Below are 20,953 nucleotides of genomic sequence, written 5' to 3' on the forward strand. Positions count from 1 at the left end.
GAAACAAGAGGCCACAATTGGAAGTTGAAGACACAAATGAGTCAGAGAGATAGTAGGAAGTATTTCTTCAGTCATAGTTGTAAGGCAGTGGAATAGCCTAGAAAATAACGTAGTGGAGGCAGGAACCATACACAGTTTTAAGACGAGGTTTGATAAAGCTCATGAGCGGGGAGAGAGAGGGCCTAGTAGCAACCGGTGAAGAGGCGGGGCCAGGAGCTAGGACTCGACCCCTGCAACCACAAATAGGTGAGTACACACACACACACACACACACACACACACACACACACACACACACACACACACACACACACACACACACACACACACACACACGGGGTAATGCTTTAGTTATAGGGAGCAAAGTCAGGGTATTTTTCCAGAATGGTCTGTAATATACCACTGTGGATAAAATACTTAGACATATCTTGAACATTTCTGAGTTGTCTCTGAATGCATTAATTTTATCGCACTCCAATACATTATGACGCAGGGTGACACAATAGTCCATCTGGCAAAGTTTGCATTTTGTTTGGTCTACATCAGGAAGTGGTGATTTAACCTACCCAAGATACTTGTAACCCAGCTGGAGGCGGGCAGTAGTGACATCCAAGAGTCGGCTTATTTTGTTGGATGCACCATAGACATGTGGCTCCTCCTGCATGATAGTATGCTTAATAGATGAGGAAAAAGGAAAATTAAGGATGGATAATGAGAACCTTCAAAACTAGGGAGGCCAAGCCCATGATGACACTCTTCAGGTCACTTGTTCTATCTAGGCTGGAATATTGCTGCACTCTAACAGCACCTTTCAAGGCAGGTGAAATTGCCGACCTAGAAAATGTACAGAGAACTTTCACGGCGCGCATAACGGAGATAAAACACCTCAATTACTGGGAGCGCTTGAGGTTTCTAAACCTGTATTCCCTGGAACGCAGGAGGGAGAGATACATGATTATATACACCTGGAAAATCCTAGAGGGACTAGTACCGAACTTGCACACGAAAATCACTCACTACGAAAGCAAAAGACTTGGCAGACGATGCACCATCCCCCCAATGAAAAGCAGGGGTGTCACTAGCACGTTAAGAGACCATACAATAAGTGTCAGGGGCCCGAGACTGTTCAACTGCCTCCCAGCACACATAAGGGGGATTACCAACAGACCCCTGGCAGTCTTCAAGCTGGCACTGGACAAGCACCTAAAGTCAGTTCCTGATCAGCCGGGCTGTGGCTCGTACGTTGGTTTGCGTGCAGCCAGCAGCAACAGCCTGGTTGATCAGGCGCTGATCCACCAGGAGGCCTGGTCACAGACCGGGCCGCGGGGGCGTTGACCCCCGAAACTCTCTCCAGGTAAACTCCAGGTAATAATAAGAGTTGGAAGTTAGAGGGAGGACGTGATTAAGATTTAGGGATGATCCAGGGAATTACCTGGAGTTTACCTGGAGAGAGTTCCGGGGGTCAACGCCCCCGCGGCCCGGTCTGTGACCAGGCCTCCTGGTGGATCAGAGCCTGATCAACCAGGCTGTTGCTGCTGGCTGCACGCAAACCAACTTACGAGCCACAGCCCGGCTGGTCAAGAACCAACTTTAGATGCTTGTCCAGTGCCAGCTTGAAGACTGCCAGGGGTCTGTTGGTAATCCCTCTTATGTATGCTGGGAGGCAGTTGAACAGTCTCGGGCCCCTGACACTTACTGTATGGTCTCTTAACGTGCTAGTGACACCCCTGCTTTTCATTGGGGGTATGTTGCATCGTCTGCCAAGTCTTTTGCTTTTGTAGTGAGTGATTTTCGTGTGCAAGTTCGGTACTAGTCCCTTTAGGATTTTCCAGGTGTATATAATCATGTATCTCTCCCACCTGCGTTCCAGGGAATACAGGTTTAGGAACCTCAAGCACTCCCAGTAATTGAGGTGTTTTATCTCCGTTATGCGTGCCGTGAAGGTTCTCTGTACATTTTCTAGGTTAGCAATTTCACCTGCCTTGAAAGGTGCTGTTAGTGCACAGCAATATTCCAGCCTAGATAGAACAAGTGACCTGAAGAGTGTCATCATGGGCTTGGCCCCCCTAGTTTTGAAGGTTCTCATTATCCATCCTGTCATTTTTCTAGCAGATGCGATTGATACAATGTTATGTCCTTGAAGGTGAGATCCTCCGACATGATCACTCCCAGGTCTTTGACGTTGGTGTTTCGCTCTATTTTGTGGCCAGAATTTGTTTTGTACTCTGATGAAGATTTAATTTCCTCGTGTTTACCATATCTGAGTAATTGAAATTTCTCATCGTTGAACTTCATATTGTTTTCTGCAGCCCACTGAAAGATTTGGTTGATGTCTGCCTGGAGCCTTGCAGTGTCTGCAATGGAAGACACTGTCATGCAGATTCGGGTGTCATCTGCAAAGGAAGACATGGTGCTGTGGCTGACATCCTTGTCTGTCGGATATGAGGATGAGGAACATATAAAATAACATTTTTTTTTTATTATCACACTGGCCGATTCCCACCAAGGCAGGGTGGCCCGAAAAAGAAAAACTTGCACCATCATTCACTCCATCACTGTCTTGCCAGAAGGGTGCTTTACACTACAGTTTTTAAACTGCAACATTAACACCCCTCCTTCAGAGTGCAGGCACTGTACTTCCCATCTCCAGGACTCAAGTTCGGCCTGCCGGTTTCCCTGAACCCCTTCATAAATGTTACTTTGCTTACACTCCAACAGCACGTCAAGTATTAAAAACCATTTGCCTCCATTCACTCCTATCAAACACGCTCACGCATGCCTGCTGGAAGTCCAAGCCCCTCGCACACAAAACCTCCTTTACCCCCTCTCTCAAACCTTTCCTAGGCCAACCCCTACCCTGTCTTCCTTCCACTACAGACTGATACACTCTTGAAGTCACTCTGTTTTGCTTCATTCTCTCTACATGTCCGAACCACCTCAACAACCCTTCCTCAGCCCTCTGGACAACAGTTTTTGTAATCCCGCACCTCCTCCTAACTTCCAAACTACAAATTCTCTGCATTATATTCACACCACACATTGCCCTCAGACATGACATCTCCACTGCCTCCAGCCTTCTCCTCGCTGCAATATTCATCACCCATGCTTCACGCCCATATAAGAGTGTTGGTAAAACTATACTCTCATACATTCCCTTCTTTGCCTCCAAGGACAAAGTTCTTTGTCTCCACAGACTCCTAAGTGCACCACTTACCCTTTTCCCCTCATCAATTCTATGATTCACCTCATCTTTCATAGACCCATCCGCTGACACGTCCACTCCCAAATATCTGAATACATTCACCTCCTCCATACTCTCTCCCTCCAATCTGATATCCAATCTTTAATCACCTAATCTTTTTGTTATCCTCATAACATTTTTACTTACCTTTATTGAAGATTGGTGATAGCATCTGGAAGATAGGGAGGAGGAGAGAGGGAGTTGGGGGTTAGTGTTTGGAAGGGGAATCCCCCTCCATAAGGATTTAGGTATGAAAGCCCTCTCTGGGGTTACTTCCCTTCTCTGTCTTTAAATGCCACTAGGACCAGCTCTAGTCACTGAACCCCTGTCTCACAAAATAACTGTCCACAGTCTACCACATCTATGGCATTTCTCACTTTCTTTACCACGAGTACCACTAGCAAGTTTCTTTGGGCCCATGGTAGCTTATTTCACAGTCCCACAAGCACTAAACACAATGAATTAATTGTAAAATGTTTGAATGAGAGTGCAGGTTAGTGTTCACTCAAGCATCAACAAAACCAGACTAGCTTACGGCGCCTGCGCGGGGACGCGGACAGAGCAGGCTGGCGGACAGGTCCGGTACCTGGCGGTTAGAAAATAGCTGCGAGTTTGATAATAGGGACAAAGTTGGTTTGAAAAAAGTGGTCGATTTTCGAAGAGTTCGATTAGCGATACGTTCGAAATTTGAAGTTCTACTGTATAGTTATTCTCTATACGTAAAATGTATTTTTTGTTAATATTTTTGGGTATCTGGAATGGATTAATTGGATTTACATTATTTCTTATGGGAAATATTGCTTCAGTTTTCGTACAATTTGGTTTTCATCAGACTTGTTTGAACGGATTAATCACGAAAGCTGAGGTTCCACTGTAAAGAGAATAAATACTGTGGAAGAAGTGGAGAGATAATTTGATGTGATTAGTCACTCAGTCTTACTTATCCTTGATAACTTGGAATCAGAAGTATGAAGATGGAGGCACTTACTGTTTTACACAAGCCAGAATGTTGTGTAATTGATGGAGACATACACGAGTAACTTAAAGAATAAAGATTTTATTTCTTTGTAAAGGTTACAATGTGTAATTACAATTTTGGTTTGCTAAGTACAAAGAAAGCCACTATCATGCCGGGACATTTCGGGCAGACTAATCCTAGTACATAAGGTATCTCTTCACTTCTTCCACCGTCTCCATTATTTATTCTTTGCATTGGATTGAAAAAGCCATGGGTTGGCGAAACATCTCCATCAGTAATATACCCAGGAGTTCATGTGTTGTATTCATCAACAAGGACCCCAATGAAAATAGTTACTTTGACTTTTTGGGGGGTTATCCTAGGTAATTTACACTTTGTATGATAATTGTACTTATGTGTACCTGTGTCTAAATAAACTTAATTACTTAACACCTTGGTCTTCACATCCTCTACCCTTCCTAAATCCTCATTGTTCCCCTGCAATCCTAATTTCTGTTTTGTTAATAACTCTATCAATAATATTTCTGCCATATTTCTAAATCTCGGTTGAAATTAAATCTCTTTTTTAGGGCTTATGATTGTGTGAATGTTTGTGAATTTCTTGACAGAACAAGTGCTCAAGAATAAATTCCCAAATTATTATTATTATTTTTATTATTATTATTACTACTATTACATTTTTATTTACATAGGTCTTGTTCCCCTATAATTCTTATTCTTTCTTGGCCTTTTTTTCCTTATTTAAAGAACCATGCATGCTTGTGGCCTGGTAGGCAATGCTTTCACTTCGCACAGTGTGTCTGTGGTTCGATCCCCGGCACGGGTGGTAACATTGGGTGTTAGTTACCATTTTGTCCTAGGCACATGTTTCCTTACACCTACTGTCCCTGTTCACCTAGCAAGTAAATAGGTACCTGGGTGTTAGTCAGCTGGTGTGGGTCACATCCTTGGGGCCAAGATTGAAGGACTCCAATGGATGGCTAACCCTTCGGGGTTAAAAATCTGAACAAAATCTTATCTCTGCCACTCCCTAGACACCTTCCCTCCTGTCAGCATAGGTTAGGGAGGATAGTCAGGAAACTGGACAGTATATGGGTCTTAGTCATATGATGACCCACAGCTCGAGCTTTTAGTCATCTGACCTAGGCCTTTCGCTGGCTTACTGGTCCACCCTTTTAAAATGTTATATGGTTATGATTATAACTATATTTTTTCATGCATACTGTATCAAACAAACTCGCCAGCCACTTTTTTTCAGTAAAATATGGTTGCTAAAATATTCTGTTGTATTTGCTTATTTATACTATACAGCTCTAAAGCTACTTTTAATATTGTTATAATAATCTGATGATTATTAAGCAGAATATTTGAACTGTTTTGTGAGTAAAGAATTTTTTTTTCAGGTGGTATTACTGGTGGCATTGAGATATGTATTACATTCCCCACTGAGTATGTTAAAACTCAGCTACAATTGGACGAAAAGAGTGGAGGGGCAAAGCAATACAATGGTATTATTGACTGTGTTAAAAAAACTGTGAGAAATCATGGTGTCTTGGGTCTTTATAGAGGCCTTTCCGTCCTTTTGTATGGCTCTATACCCAAGTCTGCTTGCAGGTCAGTTAAATCAAACATTATTGATGAAATTAAGTAGTGTTTAGTTTGTGTAATACCTTTTTTCTAACTGTGATTTTGATATATAATATAAATTCAAATTTAAATAAAAATACTATTCAGTGAAATTTCTGTATAAAATGCTACCACTAAATCTCTTTTATATAAAGTGTAGTAGATTAACAAATCATTAATTGTTTTTTGGCCTTTTCAGATTTGGAGCCTTTGAACAACTAAAAAAATATAGTGTGGATGAAAAGGGAAACTTATCTCCAGGCAAAAGACTCCTGTGTGGTTTAGGGGCCGGTATCACAGAAGCAGTTTTTGCAGTGACACCTATGGAAACGGTAAAAGTCAAATTCATTAATGATCAACGCTTACCCAACCCACAGTTTAGAGGGTTCTTCCATGGACTGAAATGTATTCTTAGAGAACAGGGTGAGTTTAATGATTTTAAATGATCTTGTATTTTTTTAATTTATCTATTTAATTTTCTCGAAGGATATTTCATGAGAATTTAATATGGGTAGCATTAGAAACATGTAAATTGTAGAATAAAATATGAGAAGTGATGTCTGAGTGAAACAGGTTGTACTGGAGAAGCTAAAGAAGAAAAGGGCACAATACTGTGACTGGAACAGTACACAACCTGCAAATAGGAGAGAGGAGCTTACAATAACATTTCATTCCGACTTAGATCATTTTCGTCACACTAACAGAATAGTGAGGAAGCCAGCATATATAGGTGTGGGAAAAGGGACGGGAACAAGAGAGGGAGAAGAGGAAGTAGTGGTAGTGGTAGGCAGGTAATGGTGGTAGTGGTAGGCAGGTAGTAGTGGTAGTGGTAGGCAGGTAGTAGTGGTAGTAGAAGTGAAAGAAATAGTAGTAGTAGAAAGTGGGGAGAGTAGTTTAGTGGCAAAAGAGAAAAAAGGGGCAGTGCAGGGTGAAGGGAGACACAAGTAAAGGTAGTAGTAATAGTAGAGGAATGGGGGAAGAAAGCTAAGTAGAAGTGGGGTCTAAGGACAGGAAAAAGGAGCACTGCAGGAGAGCTCAAGGTATGCAGGGGAGGGGGGGGGAACTAACAGAACACAATAGGTCAAAGAAAGAAAAAAAATAGGAAAGGAGAAGGAAGGAAGGAAGGATCAGGTTAAGTCACAAGTGTTCTGAAGTTTGGAGCATTTGATGTAATGACTGCACTGAGATCCTTTTCAATAGGCCAAAATATACATTGCTACACATTCTGATGTTGATGCTCTAAAATGCTTACTTACCGCCGTCACTGATAGTCTCACTTTTGCTCCAGAGGCTCTTTGATTTCTTAACTGATGCTAATTTGCTTCATCATCTGCAATCCCCATCCTTTCAGAGATATTCTTCTCTCAGTGCCACTTCCCTCCCTCCATCTGTTGCACCTCTGCTGCATAGTGCTGTATGATCATTTTAGTGCTTCCCATTAATATAATAACATAGAATAATGCACAATTATCATTACTATCTTGTTTTTGTTTCTGTGGATTTGTGTGTCTAGCTGTTTAGAACTTATTACACTAGTATATCTGTAAGCACCTTACTACAGTATCCTAGTGAATGTTTGAGCAGACTGTTCATTGCTTTCATGTGAATATGCTATAGATAACACACAGTACAGTATCTTGTTAATAGGACACCTGCATTGATCATCATGTATGATCTTGTCACACTACTTGTACTATCCAGTAATTCTTATAAATCAGGGGTGGGCACACTGTGGCCTGTGGGCTGCATGCGTCCTGCCAAGATCAAGTCATATACTCACGTATATGCAGCTGAATGAGCAAAACTTTGTTCATTTTCCTCTGTTGAAAACACGATCTGTTACACAAGCATTATTAGACAAGTACAGTTCCCAATTGATGGCTTTAGAAGTTTGCCCATCCCTGTTACAGATCTTTCCTTCTTATTTATTGTCTCATCCTGTTTATATGCATTTGGTCTCTTTCCTTTCAGTACTCAAATAAGTAGCAAATAATGCCACTGCATCACATTTTTAAAGCCAGATAAGTGTGTTCTTTACATTGTAGATAATTGCATACTTAATGAATGTGCATAATGTTTGATAGAACAGTATTTGTTTGGATTATTGACAGTTTTTTAAAGCAAAGTAGAATGACAGAGTTAAATATTCTTTCTTTCAACAAACTGGCAGTATCCCACCGAGGCAGGGTGGCCCAAAAAGAAAAACAAAAGCTTCTTTTTAAATTTAGTAATTTATACAGGAAAAGGGGGTTACTAGCCCATTGCTCCCGGCATTTTAGTCGCCCCTTACAACACGCATAGCTTACGGAGGAAGAATTCTGTTCCACTTCCTCATGGAGATAAGAGGAAATAAACAAGAACACAAGAACTAGAAAGAAAATAGCAGAAAACCCAGAGGGGTGTGTGTATATATATGCTTGTACATGTATGTGTAGTGTGACCTAAGTGTAAGTAGAAGTAGCAAGACGTACCTGAAATCTTCCATGTTTATGAGACAAAAAAAAGGACACCAGCAATCCTACCATCATGTAAAACAAATACAGGCTTTCGTTTTACACTCACTTGGCAGGACAGTAGTACCTCCATGGGTGGTTGCTGTCTACCAGCCTACTACCTATAAGAGTTAAATATTATCTATTATTCTATTATCACACTGGCCGATTCCCACCAAGGCAGGGTGGCCCGAAAAAGAAAAACTTTCACCATCATTCACTCCATCACTGTCTTGCCAGAAGGGTGCTTTACACTACAGTTTTTAAACTGCAACATTAACACCCCTCCTTCAGAGTGCAGGCACTGCACTTCCCATCTCCAGGACTCGAGTCCGGCCTGCCGGTTTCCCTGAACCCCTTCATAAATGTTACTTTGCTCACACTCCAACAGCACGTCAAGTATTAAAAACCATTTGTCTCCATTCACTCCTATCAAACACGCTCACGCATGCCTGCTGGAAGTCCAAGCCCCTCGCACACAAAACCTCCTTTACCCCCTCTCTCCAACCTTTCCTAGGCCGACCCCTACCCCGCCTTCCTTTCACTACAGACTGATACACTCTTGAAGTCATTCTGTTTCGCTCCATTCTCTCTACATGTCCGAACCACCTCAACAACCCTTCCTCAGCCCTCTGGACAACAGTTTTGGTAATCCCGCACCTCCTCCTAACTTCCAAACTACGAATTCTCTGCATTATATTCACACCACACATTGCCCTCAGACATGACATCTCCACTGCCTCCAGCCTTCTCCTCGCTGCAACATTCATCACCCATGCTTCACACCCATATAAGAGCGTTGGTAAAACTATACTCTCATACATTCCCCTCTTTGCCTCCAAGGACAAAGTTCTTTGTCTCCACAGACTCCTAAGTGCACCACTCACTCTTTTCCCCTCATCAATTCTATGATTCACCTCATCTTTCATAGACCCATCCGCTGACACGTCCACTCCCAAATATTTGAATACATTCACCTCCTCCATACTCTCTCCCTCCAATCTGATATTCAATCTTTCATCACCTAATCTTTTTGTTATCCTCATAACCTTACTCTTTCCTGTATTCACCACGGGTGGGGATAGAACCCGCGATCAGAATCTTATTGTGGTTAGCTGGTCCAGTGGCTAACGCGACGGTCTGGAGTTTTGAGACTCTGGTATGGTTTGTTTGCAATCGTGTCATTATGATTTCGTGAGTCATGTTAAACAATATATTGTTTTTAAGATAACTAGTAACTTGGGATACAATATTACAGTATACTGTAAGATAGCTGTAGCAACTTGGGATACAGTATTTTGTTTATCATTCAGCAAAGTGATGGGATGTCTTTAAAGTTTGGAAAGTTTTCCTGTTTAACTGAGGGCATGAAGTATTGCATTCTGTTTATTCCATTACTGCAATAACTTTTTTGTGGGTAATATTTTAGATATTACTCTCATCAATTTACAATGAAGCAAATATTTGATGCAGATATTTGCATGTATAGTTTATTAGCAAATTATATTATATATGAAGTAGTAGGTTGGTAGACAGCAACCACCCAGGGAGGTACTACCATCCTGCCAAGTGAATGTAAAACAAAAGCCTGTAATTGTTTTACATGTGGTAGGATTGCTGGTGTTTTTTGTCTGTCTCATAAATATGCAAGATTACAGGTATGTCTTGCTACTTCTACTTACACTTAGGTCACACTACACATACATGTACACATTTATTTGCACACACTCATCTGAGTTTTCTTTGATTTTAACTTAATAGTTCTTGGTCTTATTACTTTTCCTTTTATATCCATGGGGAAGTGGAATAAGAATCTTTCCTCCGTAAGCCATGCGTGTTGTAAAAGTCAACTAAAATGCCGGGAACAATGGGCTAGTAACCCCTTTTCCTGTAAAGATTACTAAAAAGAATAAGAAGAAAATTGTCAAAGTGGGAAGTCTGAATGTGCATGGATGTTGTGCAAATGATAAGAAAGAGATGATTGTGGATGTTATGAATGAGAAGAAGCTGGATGTCCTGGCTTTAAGTGAAACAAAGCTGAAAGGGGTGGGAGAGTTTCAGTGGAGAGGAATAAATGGGATTAGGTCAGGGGTTTCAAATAGTTAGAGCTAAAGAAGGAGTAGCAATAATGTTGAAGGATAAGATATGGCAGGGAAAGAGGGACTATAAATGTATTAATTCAAGGATTATGTGGAGTAAAATAAAGGTTGGATCTGAAAAGTGGGTTATAGTAAGTGTATATGCACCTGGAGAAGAGAGAAGTGTAGAGGAAAGAGAGAGATTTTGGGAAATGTTGAGTGAATGCATGGGGAGTTTTGAGCCAAGTGTGAGAGTACTTGTGGTTGGGGATTTCAATGCTAAAGTGGGTAAAAATGTTGTGGAGGGAGTAGTAGGTAAATTTGGGGTACCAGGGGTAAATGTAAATGGGGAGCCTTTAATTGAGCTATGTGTAGAAAGAGATTTGGTAATAAGTAATACATATTTTATGAAAAAGAGGATAAATATACAAGGTATGATGTAGCACGTAATGAAAGTAGTTTGTTAGATTATGTATTGGTGGATAAAAGGTTAATGGGTAGGCTCCAGGATGTACATGTTTATAGAGGGGCAACTGATATATCGGATCATTATTTAGTTGTAGCTACAGTTAGAGTAAGAGGTAGATGGGACAAGAGGAAGGTGGCAACAACAAGTAGGAGGGAAGTGAAAGTGTATAAACTAAGGGAGGAGGGAGTTCGCGTGAGATATAAGCGACTATTGGCAGGAAGGTGGGCTAGTGCAAAGATGAGTAGTGGGGGGGTTGAAGAGGGTTGGACGAGTTTTAAAAATGCAGTATTAGAATGTGGGGCAGAAGTTTGTGGTTATAGGAGGGTGGGGGCAGGAGGAAAGAGGAGTGATTAGTGGAATGATGAAGTAAAGGGTGTGATACAAGAGAAAAAGTTAGGTTATGAGAGATTTTTACAAAGCAGAAGTGTTATAAGAAAAGCAGAGTATATGGAGAGTAAAAGAAAGGTGAAGAGAGTGGTGAGAGAGTGCAAAAGGAGAGCAGATGATAGTGGGAGAGGCACTGTCAAGAAATTTTAATGAAAATAAGAAAAAATTTTGGAGTGAGTTAAACAAGTTAAGAAAGCCTAGGGAACGTATGGATTTGTCAGTTAAAAACAATGTAGGGGAGTTAGTAGATGGGGAAAGGGAGGTATTGGGTAGATGGCACGAATATTTTGAGGAACTTTTAAATGTTAAGGAAGAAAGGGAGGCGGTAATTTCATGCACTGGCCAGGGAGGTATACCATCATTTAGGAGTGAAGAAGAGCAGAATGTAAGTGTGGGGGAGGTATGTGAGGCATTACGTGGCCTGGTGGCTACAGCTCCCGCTTCACACACGGAGGGCCCGGGTTCGATTCCCGGCGGGTGGAAACATTTCGACACGTTTCCTTACACCTGTTGTCCTGTTCACCTAGCAGCAAATAGGTACCTGGGTGTTAGTCGACTGGTGTGGGTCGCATCCTGGGGGACAAGATTAAGGACCCCAATGGAAATAAGTTAGACAGTCCTCGATGACGCACTGACTTTCTTGGGTTATCCTGGGTGGCTAACCCTCCGGGGTTAAAAATCCGAACGAAATCTTATCTTATCTTATCTAAAGGGGGTAAAGCAGCTGGAACTGATGGGATCATGACAGAAATGTTAAAAGCAAGGGGGGATATAGTGTTGGAGTGGTTGGTACTTTAGTTTAATAAATGTATGAAAGAGGGGAAGGTACCTAGGGATTGGCAGAGAGCATGTATAGTCCCTTTATATAAAGGGAAGGGGGACAAAAGATATTGTAAAAATTATAGAGGAATAAGTTTGAGTATGCCAGGAAAAGTGTACAGTAGGGTTATTATTGAAAGAATTAGAGGTAAGACAGAATGTAGGATTGCGGATGAGCAAGGAGGTTTCAGTGGGTAGGGGATGTGTAGATCAAGTGTTTACATTGAAATATATATGTGAACAGTATTTAGATAAAGGTAGGGAAGTTTTTATTGCATTTATGGATATAGAAAAGGCATATGATAGTGGATAGGGGAGCAATGTGGCAGATGTTGCAAGTATATGGAATAGGTGGTAAGTTACTAAATGCTGTAAAGAGTTTTTATGAGGATAGTGAGGCTCAGGTTAGGGTGTGTAGAAGAGGGGGACTACTTCCCGGTAAAAGTAGGTCTTAGACAGGGATGTGTAATGTCACCATGGTTGTTTAATATATTTATAGATGGGGTTGTAAAAGAAGTAAATGCTAGGGTGTTTGGGAGAGGGGTCGGATTAAATTATGGGGAATCAAATACAAAATGGGAATTGACAGTTACTTTGTGCTGATGATACTGTGCTTATGGGAGATTCTAAAGAAAAATTGCAAAGGTTAGTGGATGAGTTTGGGAGTGTGTGTAAAGGTAGAAAGTTGAAAGTGAACATAGAAAAGAGTAAGGTGATGAGGGTATCAAATGATTTAGATAAAGAAAAATTGGATATCAAATTGGGGAGGAGGAGTATGGAAGAAGTGAATGTTTTCAGATACTTGGGAGTTGACGTGTCGGCGGATGGTTTTATGAAGGATGAGGTTAATCATAGAATTGATGAAGGAAAAAAGGTGAGTGGTGCATTGAGGTATATGTAGAGTCAAAAAACGTTATCTATGGAGGCAAAGAAGGGAATGTATGAAAGTATAGTAGTACAAACACTCTTATATGGGTGTTGTTGCGGCCCCCCACCAAACTAGTGGTTAAGTGGTTAACCTGCCGGCCGGCAGTACCACTGGGTACGTCATCAAACCCAATGTGGGGACTGCTGAGCCGGCCTTAGAGCAGTAAGTACCTGAACACCTCACGGTACACATCTACTGTGTTTAGAAGCAGTAAGTACCTGAACACCTCATGGTACACATCTACTGTGTTTAGAAGCATTAAGTACCTGAACACCTCACGGTACGCATCCAAGCAGTAATTACCAGAACACCTTACAGTATAGATCTACTGGCAGTAGAGAGTATTCTCCTGCCCATCTTTTGGTATTCTACTGGCTTCTACTGATTTTAGAAGAGCCGCTCACCACAGCTCACTGAGTCTGATGGCCTCAGTTACTTGACGGCTGCACTCGGTGAGCTTGCAGCATGGTGTTCTGCTAGTAATTCATCGGACCACCTTGCGGTGTGTCAGTTGGTCTTGAAGACGGTAGATAGTACTCGCCAGACCATCTTACGGTGTACTTCTACCGGCCTTGGAGAGTATTTACAGGACTACCGGTGATGTCTGCGGACTCACCGCCTACGCTGGTCAACTGTGGGCCGGAGTCATCTGATGCTGTTTTAGTGAGACATTACATGAAGAAAAGGTTGGAGTGTTACACTGAACTGGGCTAGGACCGTAGTGTGACACTTAGGGAAGTATGATGGAGAGGAACACTGAGATATGCTACAGGACCATAGTGGAACACTGAGAAGAAAAGGGTGTCATGTGACACTGAAGATGGCCTGGTTGTAGTGTACATTGAATAGTATCATGTGACTGGCCTCTCGAAAGACGCTACGTCGATAGTGAGTGTGTCGCAGAGACAAGGGTGTCAAGTGTGACACAATCGAGAAAGGGTGTGGATGACGCAGAGAAAAGGGTGTCGTGTGACACGGAGAGCTGGAGTGTCTGGTGACACAGAAAAGGGTGTCGAGTGACAGGGTGGAGAAGGAGCGTCATCACACGGCGAAAAGGGTGTCGAGTGACACGGTGGAGAAGGAGCGTCACAACTCGAATAAGTGTCGTGTGGGACACAGAGCGTCATTATAAGTGTCGTGTGAGACACGGAGTTGATCATAATTTATTATTATACATATGTTATTTATAATTTATTATTTTAGCATAGATATATATATTATTATTTTAAGATGCTAATAATTTCTTATTGTAACATGTATATATATTGGGTTGTGAATGCAGCAGCGAGGAGGCGGTTGGAGGCAGTGGAGATGTCCTGTCTAAGGGTAATGTGTGGTGTAAATATTATGCAGAAAATTCGGAGTGTGGAAATTAGGAGAAGGTGTGGAGTTAATAAAAGTATTAGTCACCCTGCCTCGGTGGGAGATGGCCGACTTGTTGAAAAAAAAAAAAAAGTATATATATTTTAAATACCTCTAGACCAAAGATTGATTTTTATATAATATTAAAGATTCATTTATTTTAACGTGTATATATGTATTCCGAACTCTTTATTACAAAATGAGTAAATCCACCATCTAAAATTACTTTTTTTGTAATAGGTGTGAAGCTTGGGTTGTGAATGCAGCAGCGAGGAGGCGGTTGGAGGCAGTGGAGATGTCCTGTCTAAGGGCAGTGTGTGGTGTAAATATTATACAGAAAATTCGGAGTGTGGAAATTAGGAGAAGGTGTGGAGTTAATAAAAGTATTAGTCAGAGGGCTGAAGAGGGGTTGTTGAGGTGGTTTGGTCATTTAGAGAGAATCGATCAAAGTAGAATGACATGGAGAGCATTTAAATCTGTAGGAGATGGAAGGGGGAGTAGGGGTCGTCCTCGAAAAGGTTGGAAGGTTTTGTGGGTGAGGAGCTTGGACTTCCAGCAGGCGTGCATGAGCGTGTTTGATAGGAGTGAATGGAGACGAATGGTGTTTGGGGCCTGACGATCTGTTGGAGTGTGAGCAGGATAATATTTAGTGAAGGGATTCAGGAAAACCAGTTATTTTTATATAGCCAGACTTGAGTCCTGGAAATGGGAAGTACAATGCCTGCACTCTAAAGGAGGGGTTTTGGGATATTAGCAGTTTGGAGGGATATGTTGTGTATCTTTATACGTATATGCTTCTAAAGTGTTGTGTTCTGAGCACCTCTGCAAAAAGTGATTATGTGTGAGTGAGGTGAAAGTGTTGAATGATGATGAAATTATTTTATTTTTGGGGATTTTCTTTCTTTTTGGGTCACCCTGCCTCGGTGGGAGACGGCCGACTTGTTAAAAAAAAAAAAAAAAAAAAAAAGATTTTTCAATTAATTACGATTTATGTGCAGGCATCCGTGGCACCTACCAGGGAGTAACAGCAACCATAATGAAGCAAGGCAGTAATCAAGCTATGCGTTTCTTTGTCATGGAAACATGTAAGGACAAGTATCGTGGTGGTGACCCAACAAAACCTGTCCCTAAACTGATTGTTGGTAAGTAAACTAATGATTTTTAACTATTATAGGTCTTGTCAGACTGGTTTAATGTACAGGAGGGGCCCCACTTAAGTAACATATTAGGTTCCAGACTACTACTGTAAAGCAAAAATCGCTGTAAAGTGAAATATTACTTTTTTTCATTTTCAAATTCATATAAAAAGCCTGATAAAATGTCATATATTAAGCGAGCAATAGAACCAGGCTTAAAAAATGCATATACAGTACACACATTACTTACCTTGAAATATTTTCATCTTTAGCATGTAGTGAGTAGTGAATACTATATTTATTGTAGGAAGTCTGAATAAATGAAGAATGGGTATAATTGAAAACTGATTCATTAGTGAAATGCCATATTACAATCATGGGGGAGTGCTAAACCCATAGGATTATACAGCGCATGTGGGAGGGATGAAATTTATTCAGGCTCAATTCGGGGAACTGGAGCACAGATCCAATTCCCTAGATCAAGAGCCCCTCACCAGCTTCAAGGAACCTCCCTTGAGGGGATGAAATGCCATAAAGCAAAGCACTGTAAAGTGGGGCCTGCCTGTACTGTGGATTATTAGTACATTTATGGGGGAGCACTAAACCCTTAGGGGTCATATGCCATTTGGGGGAATGGAAGGCATTTAGGTTTGATTCAAGGAAGGGGAGCTCCATTCCTATTCCTTCATATCATTTGTCTGTTATGCTGTACATTATGACTTGATGCTTATGATACTATTTATCAGTGTATCGCATCCATTCATTGCAATTAGAGCAGTTTTTTTAGCTAGAATTTATTTTAGACGTATTTTTTTACAGTTCTCATATTTTAGTGTCTAAGACACTAATTTTTGCCCATTGTCTTGGAGGAAGGGGTAAATTTTTTTTTTTTCCAAAATTTAACCAGTCAGAAATGGGGGGGGTCCTTGGCACCAGAGTTCTTGTTAGCTGTAAAATGTGGTATTTTAAATATAATTAATGTGCTTTGTGGCTGAATTTCACTGTTAGTATCGTGAAATTGTAAGAAATTTAGAATGAATGAGCCATCTTTGTGCCACTTGCACATCCTATTTGCTGGTAGGGAAGCTGGTGGTGAAACAACAGCTCCTGGTTTGTGAGCTAATTAGCATGCTAGTACATTGGACATACAAACAAACAAATTTTATTTCTTTGTGTAGTATTCATAGTATAGCTTACATGTAATAAAATATTGTTAGGCACAAAGAAAGCTACTAGCATGCATGTGCAGTCATCACATGAGTAGTTAACATGTTACATTGTGTGGACACTTCTGGCCTTAATTTTTTTCAAATACAGTGGAACCCCGGATTTTGTCCTTAATCCGTTCTGGAAGGTTGGTCTAAATCCGAAACGGATGAAAACTGAAGCAATATTTCCCATAAGAAATAATGTAAATCCAATTAATCCATTCCAGACACCCAAAAATATTAACAAAAAATAAATTTTTTTAAAGAATAACTATATTTACATAGAGAAAACAATGAGAAAAAAATATAAATGACTAATGAAATGGATAAATGAACATTTAACATCACACTTACCTTTATTGAAGACTCTTGTTGGGGTATGGATGGCGAGGAGGGGAGAGGGAGGAGGAGCAGAGGTTATTGTTTGGAAGGGATATCCCCCTCCATAAGGACTTCAGGTATCAAAGCCCTGTTTGGGGTTACTTCCCTTCTTTGTCTTTTACTGGCACTGGACTGCTGTCGCACTAAAAATCTGTCCACAGAGCTCTGTTTACGGCGTCTCTTTTAAGATTGCCTAAAATGGGATGAGGTATTGTCACTGAACGTGTTGCATACATGGCTTGTATCAGCTTGGTTAGGGTGATATTTTTCCACAAAAGTTTGCACCTCATTCCACTTTGTGCAAATGTCCTTAATTACTGAAGAAGGCACCTTCTCTCCTTTCTCTTCCTCCTCCTCTGAAGCAATTTCCTCAGCTGTGGTCTGTTGCTGTTCCAGATGAAGATCTTGCAGCTCTTCAGTGGTTAAGTCTTCCCTGTGGTCCTCCATCAACTCTTCCACATCCTGGCCAATCACATCCAACTCCATGGACTTCCCCAAAGACACTAGATTCCACAACAGGCATAGGGTCAACAGGGTCAGCCTCAAACCCTTCAAAATCTTTGTCGAGGACACATTCTGGCCACAATTTTCTCCAAGCACTCAGTAAATAAGCACAAAAAACAATGGATTATTACAAAATGTTTCAGATGAATGCTCACTCAACCAGTGACAGAGCCAGACTGAGACACGTATGCATGAGTGGTGTCTCCCGGGTGGGCGGACGTGTCTGATAGACAATTTCCGGGATGAGGTACGAAATCCGGAGCAAAATTTTGCCAAAATGTGGTCGAAATCCAAATCATACGTTATCCAGTGTGGATGAAATCCGGGGTTCCACTGTGTATGAATAGAGGGAAGACCCAAAGAGTTTTACTGAGGTCAGAAATATTGGTATGTGGTAGATTTGTGGTTATGAAAAATTGTGGGTACTAGTACATTGGACACATTTTGAGGGTTAGGTGAGGAATTATTTTAAGATTTGTTCAGATTTTTAGCCCAGAGGATTAGCCACCCACGATAACCCAAGAAAATCACTGCTTCACCGAGGACTGTCTTATTTCCACTGGGGTCCTCCAGTCTTGTCCCTCAGGATGCAACCCACACCAGTTGACTAACACCCAAGTACTTACTGCGAGGTGAACATGGACAGCAGGTATAAGGAAATATGCCCAACGTTTCCACCCATGCCAGGGATTGAACCCTGGACACTCATTGTGTGAGGCAAGAGCATTGCCAACTGAGCCACAGGACACACTGCAAACAAGGGAGTTATTTTAGATGACAGGTTATTTTAGACAATACTGGAGACAATAGCAAGTTGCTTACAATGGATAACAAAGACAACTGCATTGAAGCCCTCATTTTGTATGTTTCAGTGTACATTGGGATTTTTAAGTACAGTACCTTTTGGGATTTTTAAGTACAGTACCTTTAAAAAACCCAATGTTGGGTGAAATCTTGTATTAATAAAGGTCTTCCTTAGTCATTCTTTCTTACTTGCTATATATAGCATCAGTCTCACTGTGAAATAGCTGCTTTGGTATCTGTACTGCTCTTGCCCTCTTTGCCTTTGTATTACTGAGATTATCACTTGATGACATTTGGGCATTCATGATGGCTGAGTTAAAATGCATAGGGAGTGTTGAAACTGACAGAAAGCAAGAGCAGCCTCACTGGCTCTTCTAACAATAACCGTGAAAGTCTGGCAAGAATGGGAGACTTGTTACAAGAGCTCACCATATTCATTTCATAAGTGAAATTAGTGGCTCTCAATATAAGAAATTTTGGAAATACAGGAAACAAATGCAGGATCACGCAATTTGGAAACAACGGACAGTCTGTTCCTTATGGAACTGTCTGTTAGTTTTGCCATGATCATAACAATATCTCATCTCTGTTGATCACACTTGCCTAAAGTGGCTACCTGCTCCTTCCGTTTAGTCCATGAAATGAGAGTTTAACTATACATTAGGTTAACTGCTGCCATACTTTTTTAATAAGTTTGTAATCCATAATTTTATGAAACGATATAAATTGCTTCGTTTTGGGTACTGATATACAGCATTATTAGCATTAAGTAGTTTTAATTGTAGTTTAAGCCTGCTTTTCATCATTAAAACTGCTGTAACATCTAACACAACCTTGTAATATGTAAATCTTCAAAATATATTATTATTATTTATTATTATTATTATTATTATTATTATTATTACAGTGCAGGTGTTATTATAATTCTTACTTTTCAGGTTTGTTTGGTGGTTTAGCTGGTGCTGTTTCAGTTTTTGGTAATACACCAATTGATGTAGTCAAAACCAGGATGCAGGGACTTGAAGCCAGCAAGTACAAGAACACAATGGACTGTTTCAAAAAAATTTGGATAAATGAAGGACCTCGAGCGTAAGTTTTCTATTTGTCTTTGTTATCTCAAGGTTTGTTTTTAATATCCAGTTTCTCTAAATTTTATATACCTTACTTGTACAGGTTTATATGAGTATATGTATTGATATAGATCTTTTGTAAGTGTAAGTAGTTGAGGTAAGAGACAAAGATAAGTTAAATGAATTTTTGGCATGCTTAGAGGTTAGAGTTCCACAAGATCAGGAAGTAAGGTCAAGTCTTGAAATTACCAGGATGAGAAGCTTTAAGTTAGCACTATACATAAGAGTTTGCAAATGTATATACAGTGGACCCCCGACATTCGATGGCATCGACATTCAATAAATCCGACATTCGATGCATTTTAACGCAAAAATTTTGCCTCGACATTCGATGGAAAACCCGACATTTGATACGATTCGTACGAGACGTGTCCACATGTGGCCTGAACTGCACCGTGTGTGCCAGTGTTTACAAGCCAGCCAGGGTGCGCGCATACATAGGATACATTCGCATAGGATACATTTGGTACATTCCATATTATCCATATTATCACTGTTTTTGGTGCTTGTTTCTGCAAAATAAGTAACCATGGGCCCCAAGAAAGCTTCTAGTGCCAACCCTTCGAGAAAAAAGGTGCTAATGACTATTGAAATGAAGAAAGAGATAATTGCAAAGTACGAAAGTGGAGTGCGTGTGTCAGAGTGCATGATTTGGTAAAGAAATTGCCTGCAACTAGTGGTGATGTGAGTGAATTTACATAAGGGGTCATTAGGTAGTAAGTGGTCAGTGGTGGAACGGCCCTTACGAAAGCCATATTGATTAGTGGAGAGACTGTTGTGTGTCTCTAAATACCACATAAAACGTCTATTTACCAGACATTCCATCGCTTTGCAAACTGCACTGGTAAGAGCAGTGGGATGATAGTGAAAGGCATCGTGTCCCGTAGTACCTGGTTTGCGGAAAGGAAGAACAATGGCAGACTTCCACAGCTGGGGAAGAACTCCTTGCGACCAAATAAGCTTAGTAGTAAGAGGACAGTAGCATACGAACATGAATATCGGCAGTTCCAGAAGTGTAAAGGCACGTTATAAGATTTCTTCTCTGATAGAAAACTTTAAGGGCTCTGACTCTCTGGCAGACTTTGAGGAATGAAATGAGAGGCATAGATGAAGCCCCTGAAAGAAACGGACAAGATGATTGTCAATTTTGGTGGCAACGTCAGTAGGGTGTGCTATATTGATATCGGCAACCGAAGAACAGGAGCTGGGTCGGGAGAGTATTTGCCACTCAAGTTTCTGTACTTTTTTCCAGACTGCACCAAAGTGACGGTAGAAACATCCCGCCAGGACGTGCAAATACGTATATAGTACAGTAATAAAAGTGGTCACGTTATCACCTGATACCTGAGGTGTTTGGTTAGAGCTGTCGTGAGACCAGGAGACATTTATTCAAACAGCATGTGCATGTG

General features: G+C 40.9%; 1 protein-coding gene across 1 annotated transcript in view; it reads left to right on the forward strand.

Moving 5' to 3' along the window:
* The window catches only part of sea (mitochondrial citrate transporter scheggia), a 53,116-nt gene that overhangs the window by 23,496 nt on the left and 8,667 nt on the right, over positions 1-20,953 (forward strand). Inside the window, exons 2-5 of the mRNA XM_053780016.2 lie at positions 5,624-5,834; positions 6,046-6,269; positions 15,380-15,523; positions 19,353-19,503. Of these exons, the coding sequence (XP_053635991.1) occupies positions 5,624-5,834; positions 6,046-6,269; positions 15,380-15,523; positions 19,353-19,503 (730 nt within the window). The remainder of the gene's footprint in view (positions 1-5,623; positions 5,835-6,045; positions 6,270-15,379; positions 15,524-19,352; positions 19,504-20,953) is intronic.

The sequence above is a fragment of the Cherax quadricarinatus genome, chromosome 27 (assembly GCF_038502225.1).
Source record: "Cherax quadricarinatus isolate ZL_2023a chromosome 27, ASM3850222v1, whole genome shotgun sequence".
Taxonomy (NCBI): domain Eukaryota; kingdom Metazoa; phylum Arthropoda; class Malacostraca; order Decapoda; family Parastacidae; genus Cherax; species Cherax quadricarinatus.